This window comes from Onychostoma macrolepis, chromosome 19 (assembly GCF_012432095.1).
Source record: "Onychostoma macrolepis isolate SWU-2019 chromosome 19, ASM1243209v1, whole genome shotgun sequence".
Taxonomy (NCBI): domain Eukaryota; kingdom Metazoa; phylum Chordata; class Actinopteri; order Cypriniformes; family Cyprinidae; genus Onychostoma; species Onychostoma macrolepis.
In genome coordinates this window covers 26,485,918-26,500,933 of record NC_081173.1, presented here as the reverse complement: position 1 = coordinate 26,500,933, position 15,016 = coordinate 26,485,918, and the positions used below count along the sequence as shown (strand labels likewise).

The window sequence follows — 15,016 nt, the reverse complement described above, 5'->3', positions numbered from 1 at the left end:
CACCATGAACTGAATAGTTTTCTATTACATCACATATGGTAATCATTTGTATATTTGGTATATTTTGATTATAGCTTTTTTTTTTTTACACAAAAGATTTCAGACTTCAAGTTTTAATATTCATTCTGTATTGATAAGAGGATTTTTTATAATCTCTTTCTCTCTCTCTACACACACACACACACACACACACACACACATATAGATTATATATATATATATATATATTAAGAGTTCAGATGCAAAAGCCTCTAAGTGCCATCTGAAATTTTCATCTAAAATTAGCATTTTTTTCAGGCTCCTATGCATAGGTTCAGTAATTTTACTCTAATGGCAATGTATAGGTCCTTTTCTATGCAATTAAAATAAAATAACTGAACATAAATATAGGAGCCTGATAAAAATGCTAATTTTAGAAGAAGATTTCAGATGGCACTTGGAGGCTTTTGCATCTGAACTCTTCATATATATATATATATATATATATATATATATATATATTACTGCACTTCGGTTCTAGGGATAATCAAAAGGTGCTTTCATTATTATTTATATCACCTATATATATAGTCTATATTGGCAGTATTTTACGATTATTAGAAGTTCAGACATATTTTAGATTGGTGCCTTAGTGGTTTTAATATTTAGTTGTATACATTTAGGAGGTGGTTCTCTAACATTCGTGTCTGAAATCAAGAAGATGTGCAAGATTTCAGTTTACTAAAGCATTCCATTTGACTAATATACAGTTCTGCACATAAATACATTGTAAAGAGCGGAAATGTATTAGTGCGAATATAATAGTAATAAAAATATTTTGGATTTTCTTAACTTAGTGTCTCTGATATCATGACATTAATTTGATGTTTGTAACCGTTTGCTGAACCATACTGTGTCGTTTGTTTGGGAAAACGCTGCCTCGTGTTTCCACCACGATTACGTCAAATGACGAAGACCATCTTTGCGTTTTTATTGGCTACGACCGCCAGAGGCGGGGCTAACAAATCAAACCCGGAAACGAGCATAACAATAACACGAAAACAAATGAACTGCAGTCTTTACACTTTCCATACTACAATAGGACAAAATATTGCACTTTTCACAAGTACTCTGCACACATTGACCCATAGAAATGTTTTAAGATCCTCAGCACGCCAAACAAACAAACTTTCAGTGTCAAACTATAAATAATACAATGAATTCTGAAATGATGCTCACATTTTTTTATTTTTTATAAAATGGATAATATTTCGAGCTTGGTAATATGACAACTACAAAATTGGTAATCTTTGATCATAAATGACTTAAATTCGACCTTTAAGACGTTGAACGTTATCCACAGACAATAACTTTATACTTTTACTGCGCTTACTACCACATCACGCATAGCTTTAATTAAAGTATTGCAAATGAATTCAGTCTGACAAATGCGTATGGACAGATAAAACAATATTTATGAACAATATTGACTGTAAGGTGTAGTTTTCAGATGGGAAACTGTCTGAGATCTAGTCACGGTAAAGGGGAGGGGGTGAGCCGCAACACAACAGGAGATAAGCTTGATTTGTTCATACTTCAACCACTGGGGCTCTTCTGCATCTTCGCTATAAACAAACGCGATGAAATTAAGCGAAAACACGGCATGATCTCGACGGAAACCAGCGGCACCGACACATCTGCCACCTTTTAATAACCGGACGCGCTTTTCCTCTCCGGTTTACCGACTTTATAGTGTTCGGGATGGGTAAGGAGGTGAACGGCGTCTCTCGGAGTCGCTTTGAGGCGAGTAGCCACTGTTTATTTGCAGATTGACATGTCGATGTAAACAATCTTGCGTTTTTACTCCTAAACGGCTTAAATAATGGAGGATTATAAGTGTTGTTGCAGTAGAAGAGGCCGAGCTTCCGCAATCATACATATGAGTTCTGCTCTTCTGATCACTTGTCAGTCTGTACAACACATTCAGTAATGTATGTTGACCAAAGGCAACATCAAATACAGTGTTATGTCTCTTTTAAGTCGATATATTTTGTTTCTTGTCAAGTCTACTTTGTGTCGGATTGTATAAACACAACCATTGTTCCAAGCTTAACGAGCCACAAAAGGTGCTTTAATATTTCTCTGTTGTTTACATGAAGCAACAGTAGGTTGCGATCTACGCTTCGATGGCTTTTGTAAATTAAACTGGTTAGCTGAGATTATAGGAGACGGATAATGGTGGTAGGCCCACAGGCTGAAGTGGGGAAAAACAGCCGGCCAAAACAAAAGCTGGATATATACACGGGCCTTTACTAGTAAAAACACAAGCGCATCACAACTCTTTACTACATAGGACAGTTGGGCCTGTTTACGCAAACATTTAGTTTGTTGTTTCCCTCGAAGACGCACGATCAGCCGTGTTTAAACAAGTTATAACTGTGTTTATATCGGGTGTGTCTCAAAACTTAGTGAGCTGACTACTTAGACTGCGTTTTCGAGGCATATCAGCAGCGTGCTGTAGTTTTGGCCGCCTGTGATGCTGTCTAGGTAGGCGGCTTACTAGGTTTGACACACAGCCGTAATGTTGAGGTACATGGCATTGATGCTATGCTTTATTATCGGGGGTTTATGTCTGTAGTTGCTCTTAAAGATCAGATGTAGACATGCAGTGTCAAAGTGAATACACTGTAGGCAGTTACTAAAGATTATTTTGTTATGTAATGCCCCAGTGTTGATCTACCCTGTAATATATTTGAATATAATCCTATCCTAACCAAAATTTACCATGGTGTCCAGTGTCCACCACATTACCACACGTATTTAACTCTCTATACACTGTAGACACAACTTTAAAAGCCATTTTAACCTTTCAGGGTGTGACATTACTAACAAATCACCAATATTTTTACCTCGACTAACTGTCCTCTTTGTATGCCATTTTAATGTTTATTTCTGATAACAATTTCAGCATGGCTGATGTGAAAGTGACATTGCAGCAAGTATAAAAGAATGGGAATTATTAAATAAACATTCCGTAATTATAATACATTTATTTGTGATAAAGTTCATGCATTATTGATAACTTATACTAGACACAGATGCCATTAAAAACAACATGGGTATTCTGAAACATTCTCATTAACATTTGAAGGACCTCCCATAATCATAATAGTTCATTATGACTTTACAATAATAACCAGGACATTTTATGATTACTAGGTTCGTTTTTGTTAAGATACAAGGCCTAGTTGCAGTATTTCTATTGCAAAGGCATGAATGTAATCAGTATTTAAGAAGCACTGCATTGTTACCGGCTTAGGCCCGTTTCTTTTTTTAGGATCTGAGTGATTATCTGGACATTGTTTTGGTGACAGCAGCGTGAGAGTTATATATACAAATGACTGACAGGTCATCTTATGCTCAGTTGCTTGATTGTTACAATTTTGCCTGAAAATAGGGATATATCACACAGCAATTTTATTACGGTGCCACGCAGGAAATGGGGTTGTTTATGGGTCAACAGAAGGTATAGCTGACTAAGATATCCAGGCCAATCAGAGCTAGAAACTGTTGCATTACATGTAAAAGGAAGTGAGTCACTTTTTGTCATGAAGTTAGCTAATATAACAGATGAGATAACAAGAAATGTAATTCAGTAAAACTGTAGTCAGTAGCAGTTAACTGTATAGTGAAATGAGTGCAAAGGCAAAGATAATCAGAAAACATTCAAACAGGTTTAAGTTACATAATGCTTGCTGAGAATATACTTAAAAAAGAAAAAATAATAAAAAAAATAGTTTAACTTAATGTACTAAAATAAGTAAAAACCCCAAAAACTACTAAAAATGATGCTCAAAATTACTAAAACGGTAACAAAAATATTAAATTTTTGGATTGTAAAGTATGAACTTTACTCGTCTTTGTGTGATTCATCCATGTAAAAACAATTACAGGAGACATTTAGATATAAAAGGATCTGGTCATGAGAAAAGTCATCTGGCGTTATACAGTGGTTCAGATGAGCTGGAAACAAGTGATCAATCATTCCTGGTTTGTAACAGTTTGCAGTCAGATGTCACATGGCTCATTCTTAAACAAACAAACAGATGGAAAGTCGCCCCATTCAGCATGGCTGGGTGAAAAGAAAGAGGAACAACACAAATGTGCAAGTTCATAATAAAGAATAGATGTAAGCTATCTCACATATTGTTTGTTTGTTATTCTCAGCTGAGCCAATGCTTTAAAGGGCCTGTTCACCCAAAAATGAAAGTTCAGTCATCATTTACTCCCCCTCACGTCATTCCAAACCTGTAATGACTTTTTTTTCATCTGTGGAACACTAGAGGAGATTTTGTCTAAGCAGTTTTTCCCATTACAATGAAAGTGAAAAGTCTCTGTAGTTGTGAAGCTGTAAAAATATGACTAAAGACCCGTTCACACCAAAACGAACCGTAAAGATGACAGTAACTATATTAGTGTCTACACCAATGTACGGTAATGTTCTGTTTATTATAAGCACAAACTGCAGTTATGTCTCCTGTTGCTGCTTTAAATGCTTGATCAGATGTGTCAGATGGATTCTGATTAGCTGTCAATGTTTTATTCGTTCTTCATTCTGAAAGTGATTCCAACGATCTTGTTCAGTCTTGTCATTATCTGTAATAAATTTCCTGTTAATTAGTGAATTTTGACAAAGAGGCCTCAACAGACTGCTGGGATCCAATTCTTGTTCAGATCAAGATGGGCTTATAAAAAGAAATCAGTGTTTTTGTATTGTAACAATAGACTGGCCAGTGCACACAGAAACAATTTATGTGCGCTCCACTATTCTTGGATGTGAGGTAGTCACTTCTTAAAAAAGGGAACATCCGGTCCGGTCTGAATTATTCAGCAGGACAATCTGTATCTCTTGTTACCACTTGGAAAAAAGGTTTTGTGGTTTGATGGGAGCAAGATAAGGCCTCTGGTGTTATTTTCATGTAGTATATTTGGCACAAAGTCAAACCTGTAGGGCAAAATTCCATTTGCAAAAAACGGAACTTGGGATTGAATTTCTTTTCTCCCCTTTAAAAAAAAAAAAAAAAAAAAAAAAAAGGATCCTTACCTTGAAATACTATGTCTAGTTTAAAGGAGTAGTTACTCCAAAATTAAAAAAAAAAAAAAATTACTTGCCCCTTTAAGGCTATCCAAGATGAAGAGATGAGTTGTTCTTCATCAGAACAGATTTGGAGAAATTTAGCATTGCATCACTTACTCTCCAGTGGATCCTCTGCAGTGAATGGGTGCCGTCAGAATGCCAGTCCAAACAGCTGATAAAAATTATGAATATTTTTCTTACAAACATGCAGCTTTTTGTGTCACAAGATGTTAATTAATGAACTGGAGTCATATGAATTGTGTTGTTTGTGTCAGCTTTTTGGACTCTCATTCTGACAGCACCCATTCACTGCAGAGGATCCACTGCTGAGCAGGTGATGATTTGATTATGAACCGAAAATATAAAAATGAAAGCTAATTAGACGACATTAATCCATTGCTGCACATTTTAGGAAGCAGTAACTGACATTTGTGTAACTTGAAAGTTATTTCAGTAAAATAGATTTGATGCACTCTTTTCATTATTTTATTCTTTGATGCATAAAACAAACCTAACTTAATTTGATGTCTACATAATGCTTTAAAGAGCCTTGTTATAAAATGACTTCACACCCGAGAATATAAAAGACACTTCAACATTGTGGTCACACAGAAGTATTGGCTTCTTGTTGTATTGTTGAAAGTGTGTAAACTGTATAACCCTGTTGTTGACCTTTGAACTCACGAGTCACACAGTTTTATAAATGCATGTCTTTCTGTCTCCTCAGATGTTCTCCAGTAATGACGAGGCTGTTATCAACAAGAAGCTGCCGAAGGAACTGTTGTTACGGTTGGTGTGAAACCCATTCAACACTTCTCTCTCTTCCTGCTTCATTTCCTTATTTTAATAATGTTGTCTTGTTAATAATCTCAATCATCTCTCCTTGTCTTTGCTGTTTTTAGAGCATAGACTTGTTTTCGAACAAACAGAAATAATGAAGACTTTAATGACTCTCCTATCACAGCTTTTTGTTAATGATGTTTGCTAATAGCTCTGATGTTTTTCTGCAGAATTTTCTCATTTTTGGATGTAGTCACACTTTGCCGCTGTGCACAAGTCTCACGAGTAAGTGTGTGTTTTTTCTAGAGACTTTATAGTTTAAACTGGTGTTTTGTGGCACATTAAGTGTCTTTTTGACATTTGCTCATTTCACGCTTTTAAGAGCCTCTTAAATGGGCACTGTCAAAACATCTACTATAACATAGTAACATTTTTATTGGATTACATGTTGCTTGCAATGATACTTTGTCTAGATATACTGCCATCTTTGAATGGCTATCTATGGAGAGAAATTAAAGGAGCTCTTCTAGAATAATATCTTTAGTGTATATGTATCTGTAGTGGATTATTGAGTTTCTGTTTCTCATTTCATCTCTTGCCATGATTTTCTCAGTCATGGAACGTGTTAGCTCTGGATGGCAGTAACTGGCAGCGCATTGACCTCTTTGACTTCCAGAGAGACATTGAGGTAAGTGGACAGAAGTTGCTCTTAATCTGGAGCCTGGACAGTCTACATTTAGTTCTAACTATTAAAATACAAGGAATTTCAGGCATTATTTAATACAAAAGTGGCTAAAAATCATAAAAAATCTCTTTATTTACAGGGCCGTGTGGTGGAGAACATCTCAAAACGGTGTGGAGGCTTCCTAAGGAAGTTAAGTCTTAGAGGATGTCTGGGAGTTGGAGACAGCGCTCTCAGGTGGGAAAGAGAGAGCGGATCAATGCCTCTCTATGACTGCATAAAGATGAAAGTATTCATTCTTGAAGAACCATTTGCAGATGGGGGCACAAAAAATTAAGACTTTTTTTACATTTACATGTATGCATTTGACAGAAGGTTTATCCAAAGCAATTTACACTGCTGTTCAAAGGTTTGGGGTCAGTACTTTTTTTTTTAAAGAAAGTAATACTTTTATTCAAAAATGGAAAGGACGTGACGTGTGGCCAAATATGGTGTCCCATACTTGGAATTTCTGCTCTGCATTTAACCCATCCAAGTGCACACACACAGCAGTGAGTAATGAACAAACACACACACACACACACACACACACACACACACTCACACCGTAACCACACCTGGAGCAGTTGGGGGTTTGGTGCCTTGCTCAAGGGTCTCACCTCAGTCGTGGTATTCACACATTCACTCCCCCCACCTACAATCCCTGCCGGACCTGACACTCGAGCACGCAACCTTCGGGTTACCAAAGTCCGACTCTCTAACCATTAGGCCACGACTGCCCCCCAAGTGCAGTCCACAAAATGTGGACGGTCCAGACTCCAGATTAAGAGCAAATGTTGCATTAAATTGTTTTAAAAAATGACAGTGAAGACAGTTATAATGATTCTATTTGAAATAAATGCTTTTTGGACTTTCTAATCATCAAAGCATTGTGAAAAATGCGTCACGCTTTCCCCAAAAGCTGTATTCAACATTGATGATAATAATTTTTTTTTTCATCAGCATATTAAAATTATTTCTGGTGGCTCATGTGAGACTGAAGACTGGAGTAATAATGCTGAAAATTCAGCTTTACAATGACAGAAATAAATTAAATTTTAAAATATAGTCGAATATAAGACAATTATTTTAAATAGCAATAATATTTTGCAATATCACAATATTGTTTCCACAATGTTTTGAGACTTCTTTCAAAAAAAAAGAAAAGAAAAATCTTACTCACCCCAAACTTTTGAACATGGTACATTTGATCGGTTCAATATTTGGGCTTGTATTATGTATTTAAAATGTTTTCAGTGATAAATATCTTACTGCCTGACAGATATCATTGAAATAGGTGAATCATTTTGTCAACACCAATCAGAAATACTTTCTGCCTGTCAATAATTTTGACTTCTGGTTTAGCAAGATAAAAAACAGCTGAATTTGCTTATTGTACCTTTGCATTTAAGTACATTTAAGATTTGCCATCTTTCATGTATGCAAACCTTTCGTTAATAGTTTTAGAGCAAAACACTTCAGTTTACTTTGTCACTTTGTAAATAGGCCTGACAAGAAAGTAGACTGTAGCTTTAATGTTCACTTTAGTAATGTTGTCTGCTTTCCAATCTGAAAGACGTTACATTTATACTCAAGACATTATTGCGACCTGAAAGGAAATTCAAGCTTTGTTTAATGTTCAATATAAAATGAGTTTTTGTCTCTTGCAGAACGTTTGCCCAGAACTGCAGAAATATAGAGCTGCTCAGCCTCAATGGCTGCACCAAGATCACTGACAGGTGAGTAAAAGATGCGACGTGTGTGGAAATGTTTGTTGATCTATGTTGAACTACTTTCTTTCTTTTTGCAGTACCTGTAACAGCTTGAGTAAATTTTGTCCCAAACTGAAGCACTTGGATCTTGCCTCCTGCACCTCAATCACAAACCTGTCCCTCAAAGCTCTGAGGTCAGCGTTCGCAGATGCACACACTTGCTGGTTATGCAAAACGCTTCTCTAGGGCTAAATGACTCTATCTGTGTCATTTTAGCGAGGGCTGTCCGTTGCTAGAGCAGCTGAACATCTCGTGGTGTGATCAGGTGACCAGAGACGGCATACAGGCACTTGTGAGATGTTGTCCAGGACTCAAAGGCCTGTTTCTCAAGGGCTGCACACAGGTAATTCTGTGCTTTCACAACAGCCCTCTTGGCTGTTCTTCCACCTTCTCAATGTTATTTTAACACACTTATAGCTTTCTAATTGCTTTTGAAAAATATTTAAATGTGCAGTATGTGCCACTAGCACTTCCCCCACAGTGCTGTTCAACTAAACTATTAAAAATCATTTTTGGTGACTGAAATAGAGCTGGAAAATTTTAATTATTAGATTAAAACTTTTTAAAAACGTAAATGAAAATTAGTAATATTACCTTGGCATCTAACTGAAATTAAGTAGAAGTAATAAAATGACTAACTGAAATTAAAAATAATTATTTAAATGAATTACTGGCACTTTTTCACAATGGTATTGTGAACTGTAACTAAAACTATAAAAATATTTTTCATTCATTCATTAAATTTTTAGGTAATTGAAATACTGCTGAAAAAACTAGAAAAGTAGACATTTAGAAAACGAAATTAAAACTGAAACCATAAAAACTAACTAAAAGCTAGGTCAGAATATTAATACATTTTATATTCCTGACCCACATGTATAGCATTGATTGAAACACAAATGAAATAAACTGTAAAATAAAGCAGAAATTTACGAAAAACAAAAACTGGCGAAAAACTGTAATATATAAATAAAAAATAAAAAAAAGATATTTGAATATATTTAAAATTTATACAGAAATATTGTCATAAAATGACAGAAGCACATGACAAAATTTCTAAAACTTAAAATAAAACATACAGAAATATATAAAAAGCTAATTTACATTATTACACAAATGAAATGAATGGATCACAAAGTTAGTACAAAGTGTAAAAAATTATTTGTCAGATAACCTAAAAACGTGGTTCATGTGTTGTTATATGGGATTTTGCATAGTGACAACAAAAGACACCATAAACATTGTCTGTATGCTATCATATAGTTTCAGAAGACTTCAAATATGTTTAATTTTATGGTAATTGTTGTCACTGCTTCTGCAAAAACTCTGCATAAAAATAAATGGTCTTAAAACAACATGAGGGTAAATAATCTTTTGGGGGGGTTAACCGTCCCTTTAAATCCATTCATTATCTGTCTCTCTCTTATGTTTTCTCTCTTCATAGTTGGATGATGAAGCACTTCAGCATATTGGAGCACACTGTCCAGAGCTGGTCACACTCAATTTACAGACGTGTTCAGTAAGTCGCACACATTCAGTCGTACAGGGGTCGGGTGTGAATATGTCCTGCGGATGGGTTCCTCATGCAGCTCTGTCTCTGTGTGTGAATCAAGCAGCAGATCACAGATGAAGGTCTCATAACCATCTGTCGCGGGTGCCATCGGCTGCAGTCTTTATGTGTGTCAGGCTGTGCAAACATCACAGACGCTATTCTCAACGCCTTGGGCCAAAACTGCCCTCGCCTCAGGTGTGTAACCCACACATCAGCTGCAATCCACCATAACCCAGTTTTTCTCCTCTTTTAAACGATGCATCATTGTTGTCCATGTCTGTGTAGAATATTAGAGGTGGCTCGCTGCTCTCAGCTTACAGATGTAGGCTTCACCTCACTAGCACGGGTGAGTAAACAATCCCACAAACACACTGCACAGCTCAAACCTCTGTCTGCGCTGAGCTTCTAACAACACAAATCCAGCTTGTTGTTTCCTCTTCTTTTCTCTCACTCTTTCATTTTTTACAGAATTGTCATGAATTAGAAAAGATGGATTTAGAAGAGTGTGTACAGGTGAGTCACAATGGGTTGGCATTAAGAGAGTAACGCATAATAATATTAAAATATTGTTACATACAGTATTAAATGTTATTAATTCTACAGTAAGAACATTCAATTTGATAAAACGCTCTATAAAGTATTTTTGTTGCCCATTGAAGTGATTAGTCACTTTTGCTGTTGATAATTCTGAAATAAATCTAGGAAAATTTGAAATGGGTGAAATTTTAATGGAACTTGAAAAGTATGGATTATTTTTTTATATAAAAAAAGGAATTTAATATTTTTATAATAATTATTTGTTTATTAACTTTGATTAGTTAAATACAATAAAATATAAAATAAAAAACTAATTCATACAAACAACTCATTCTTTGAGTAATATTTTCCAAATCATAAAAACAAAGACCTTATAAATGTTTGAAAAGGTTTTAAATTGTAAGCCTGAATGTATCTTTTAAATTAAAATTTTAGTTTTTATGATGATTGTGTTTTTATTTAATACTACTAGATGTGGAATCTTGTTTCCACCATGGAATAAAACATGAAAATTGTGACTTTTTGTCTCACAATTCTTGAGGATAAAAGTAAGAATTAGTGCTGACAAGCGATTAATCGCATACAAAATAAAAGTTTGTATAATATATGTGTGTGTTCTGTGTATATTTATTATGTATATAGACTCAGACTCAGTAATATACATATGTTTACATGCTCATGCACTACAAATCATCCTGCACTATTCCCCAGCCAGCTGCTGACTCACAATGTTTCTCTTCGCACATGTACAGTATTTATCTGAAGCACTCGTATAGTTTGTATTGTTTGTATTTTTTAGTTTATGTATAGGTAAAAAATTCTTTCATATATAGCATATTTATAGTCAAATCTATCAGTAGGATAGTTGTGTATAGGTTTATATTGTTTTACTTCACTGCTGTATTCCTGTATTTATGTAGCACCGTGGTCCTGTGAGGCACGACATTTCGTTCCACTGTATGCCCCCGCATGTAGCGGAATGACAATAAAGCTCAACTTGACTTGACTTGACTTGATATAAATACACACACATACAGTATATATTGAAAATATTTACATGGCTATATTTATATTCATATAATTTATATTATAAATAAATATATTTCATATATAAACATAATTTTTTTCTGAATTCTGAAATATATACGTGTGTGTGTATTTATATATACATAATACATATACACAGTACACACATATATTATGTAAACAAAAACGTTTATTTTGGATGCGATTGATCGTTTGACAGCACTAGTAAGAATTGAGAGATACTGTAAAAACATAGAATTGCAAGTTATAAATCAGAATTTGGATACATACACTGACTTTTTGCAAGAAAAAAGTCAGAATTTATAGATGAAGTCGCAATTACCTTTTTTTCTTTTAAATTCTTTTTATTCCATGGCAAAAACAGGCTTTCATATGTTGAGTACCACCTAGATCATAAAATATGCTTTTAAAGTTCTTAATATTATTTCCCGTTTTGTATTTTATTTATAACTATATATTTTGAAAAATATAATATATGTTAATATTATTATTCAAATTATTTTGTTATTTTGGACAGAAATCGATGCAAACATACAACAATGTAATTATCACATTAAAAACTCACGGCTTTATTTTCTCACTCTCTTTAATATAATTTTACATCTTTCTCTAAAGATTACAGATGGAACGCTCATCCAGCTTTCTATACACTGCCCTCGACTCCAGGTTCTGGTGAGGATTAAACCACAAAAGTGACACTGCATGTTTTAAAGTCAGCATGAAAATTCTGTTTTCTAAATGCGTGTTATAGATCTTAGTTAATTTGTGCATATGTTTTGTCATTTTATATTATCACAATACAGAAGAAAAGATCTGTCACTACTTCTATTTCATCACGATTTTGATTAGTGCTGTCAATTTAATGCTTTAATTTAGTGTGATCAGTTATTTAAAAAATAAAACGAGAGAAAATGACCACATTTTGATACACTCATCTGTCTCCAGGGCTTTTCTCCACGAATATTCCTATATATGATTGTGACATTTCTTGAGTGTTATGGACTAGTTTATGTGTTTGGTTCTCTGGCGTGTTGCAGAGTTTGTCTCACTGTGAGCTTATCACTGATGATGGCATCAGGCAGCTGGGCAGCGGACCCTGCGCTCACGACCGACTGGAGGTGATCGAGCTCGACAACTGCCCGCTCATTACAGACGCGTCTTTAGAACATCTGAAAACCTGTCACAGCCTGGACCGCATCGAGCTGTACGACTGTCAACAGATCACCCGCGCCGGCATCAAGCGCTTGAGGGTAAGCCCTGCTTTTGCTTGTGCTCAGTGGGGAACCGCAATGTATTATTGTTTCTAACCTTGTGGATTTTACTAAAAATAAAACCATTTGGGATTGATTTGCAGTGCCAACGCTATCTCACAACCAATTCGTACTTATTTTAAGAGGAGGCTAATTTGTACGAATTCGTACGACCTCACTCGTACGATTTGTCTACACCCCACTGACGGGTAGGTTTAGGGGTGGGGTTAGGTGTAGGTCATTCGTACAAATTCATACGAATTGTGCAACTCATAAAATATGTATGAAAATTTACAAATTGCCATGAGATTGGCTGCAGTGCTCAGTATGGTCCCAAGAAATGGGTTCACGAGTGTAAATATTTGACTAAAGTGGGTGATGCATCATGCAAATCGGGATCTATTCACTGTGATTTTGGTTTAGTTCATAATAAATGGTGCAAATATAAATGTAACTGGAGAAGTGAGTGAATTTTCAAATAATTGACCTTAGTATTTACGTAAATTTAAATCTGAGTCAACCTAGAATCATTTTTTTTTTTTTTTTTTGTAAAGTAAATTGTAGGATTATTTGAACTATTGCACATTTTCTACACTTACATTTAGTCATTTAGCAGACACTTTTATCCAAAGCGACTTACAAATGAGGACAATGGAAGCAATCAAAATCAACAAAAGAGCAATGATATGCAAGTGCTATAACGAGTCTCAGTTAGCTTAATGCAGTACACGTAGCAAGGTTTTGTTTTTTTGTTTTTAGAAAAAGAATAGAGCAAGCTAGTCTTAGAGGCGTTTTATTTACATTTTTGTCTTCTTTAAATGTAATTTTAGTCTTATTTTCAGTAATTTATGTGCTTTTGCTGTTTTTATTATTAAAAAAAAAAAAAACATTTCAAATGAACTTTTTTTTCTGTTTTAGTCATTTTAGTACTTTAGCATATTTTAATTTCAAATTTTTAAGTCGTTCATCTAATATTTCTACTTTTATTTGATTTCAGCTTTATTTCGGATAACAAAATACTTGTAAGAATAGCAGCACTGATTTTGACACGAGGGTGCTAACACAGCACAGTCCTCAACCTGCACTCACAATCTCAAAATGGATAGATATAATCTAACATGTCAGTTTAAACTTTGGTTGTTTTTGCCACCATGCAGAATTGCTGCATCTGTTGACGTTTATTTATGGTAACATTGAGTTTTAACATTTTAGCATTCATTATTTTTCATAAATAAGCAGTCTTGGAGGGCGGGAAGTTGTCATATGTTGGTGAGCTTCCTGCCAGGTGTACATCCACAATTTTTGAATCGTTTTCCTTTTTTCTTGCATCCTCTGTAGACTCACTTGCCCAACATTAAAGTTCACGCCTACTTTGCACCAGTGACTCCGCCTCCATCGGTGGGCGGAAGCCGCCAGAGATTCTGTCGCTGCTGTATCCTTCTATGATGTAAAACGGACTGTGCATCTTGACCTCTCACCCTCTGATCTACCTAGAGCACATGCTGGTGGATCCCTGGTCAGATCGGATGGGAGCGGCAGAGAGATGAACCCGACACCCAGTCATGAGCTTTAATCAACACTACAGTCCATTCAATGGCTTTATACAAGACTTTTATGGTAATTAAAGTGGACGAATTGGGGAATGTGCTACTTTGTTCATCAGAAACTATTTGGAGAAGAGAACAGTGGTGACAAAACGTCATCGTGGTGTTCCTTGTTTTTGGATGGACCACCTCAATTTGATTGGAGATCATGGTAAACAGGAGACGATCACACGGTAACCAGCTCATGGATTCATGCCTCCTCTATAACACACAGTAACCTGTGAGCCCCTGAGGAACCCAGCTTTGAACACACATTCAGACACATCTCTCTCATTCATACACAAACAGATTCTCTCTTTCTCCCTGTCTGTGTTGCTCTCAGTGGCTTTGTTAAACTTAGAGCAGAGACTGAATGTTTTCGAAGCATGATTGTCTTCCGAGTCTCTTTTTTAAATTTTTATCAGTCTTTACCTGATAATCTCTTCGGAAGGGGCCAGAGTTTCAGATGCAGGGGCAGATGTGAGGTTAAAAATTTAGGCTGTAAGTAAATAAGGCGAGAGGGAAAACCGGAACTGTATCGAGCTGATGAGTGTGTGTCATGCATGAGATTACAACATCTCATGCATCTCGTGTGTGTGAAAATCTGTCATTCGTGATCATGGAGAGAACGGCAGTGGGCTTCATTCATGAAACAAGC

At 35.5% G+C, this 15,016-nt stretch overlaps 1 protein-coding gene across 3 annotated transcripts; it reads left to right on the top strand.

The window, feature by feature from the left end:
• Positions 1 to 1,464: 1,464 nt before the first annotated feature.
• On the top strand, positions 1,465 to 14,773 carry fbxl20 (F-box and leucine-rich repeat protein 20). 3 transcript variants are annotated; one of them, XM_058753997.1, is made up of 16 exons: positions 1,465 to 1,782; positions 5,844 to 5,905; positions 6,127 to 6,181; positions 6,510 to 6,584; positions 6,721 to 6,815; positions 8,288 to 8,356; positions 8,428 to 8,523; positions 8,606 to 8,732; positions 9,834 to 9,908; positions 10,006 to 10,136; positions 10,227 to 10,287; positions 10,410 to 10,454; positions 12,141 to 12,197; positions 12,563 to 12,775; positions 13,933 to 13,962; positions 14,114 to 14,246. In XM_058753997.1, exons 1-15 carry the CDS (start codon positions 1,741 to 1,743, stop codon positions 13,948 to 13,950), a joined length of 1,221 nt encoding a protein of 406 aa, XP_058609980.1. In that variant the 5' UTR covers positions 1,465 to 1,740; the 3' UTR covers positions 13,951 to 13,962; positions 14,114 to 14,246. The 3 variants fall into 3 exon arrangements, with proteins under 3 accessions (XP_058609980.1, XP_058609979.1, XP_058609978.1); XM_058753996.1 differs by lacking the exon at positions 13,933 to 13,962 and having other exon boundaries at positions 1,474 to 1,744; positions 14,114 to 14,773; XM_058753995.1 differs by lacking the exon at positions 13,933 to 13,962 and having other exon boundaries at positions 1,474 to 1,782; positions 14,114 to 14,773.
• The last annotated feature ends 243 nt before the right edge of the window (positions 14,774 to 15,016 follow it).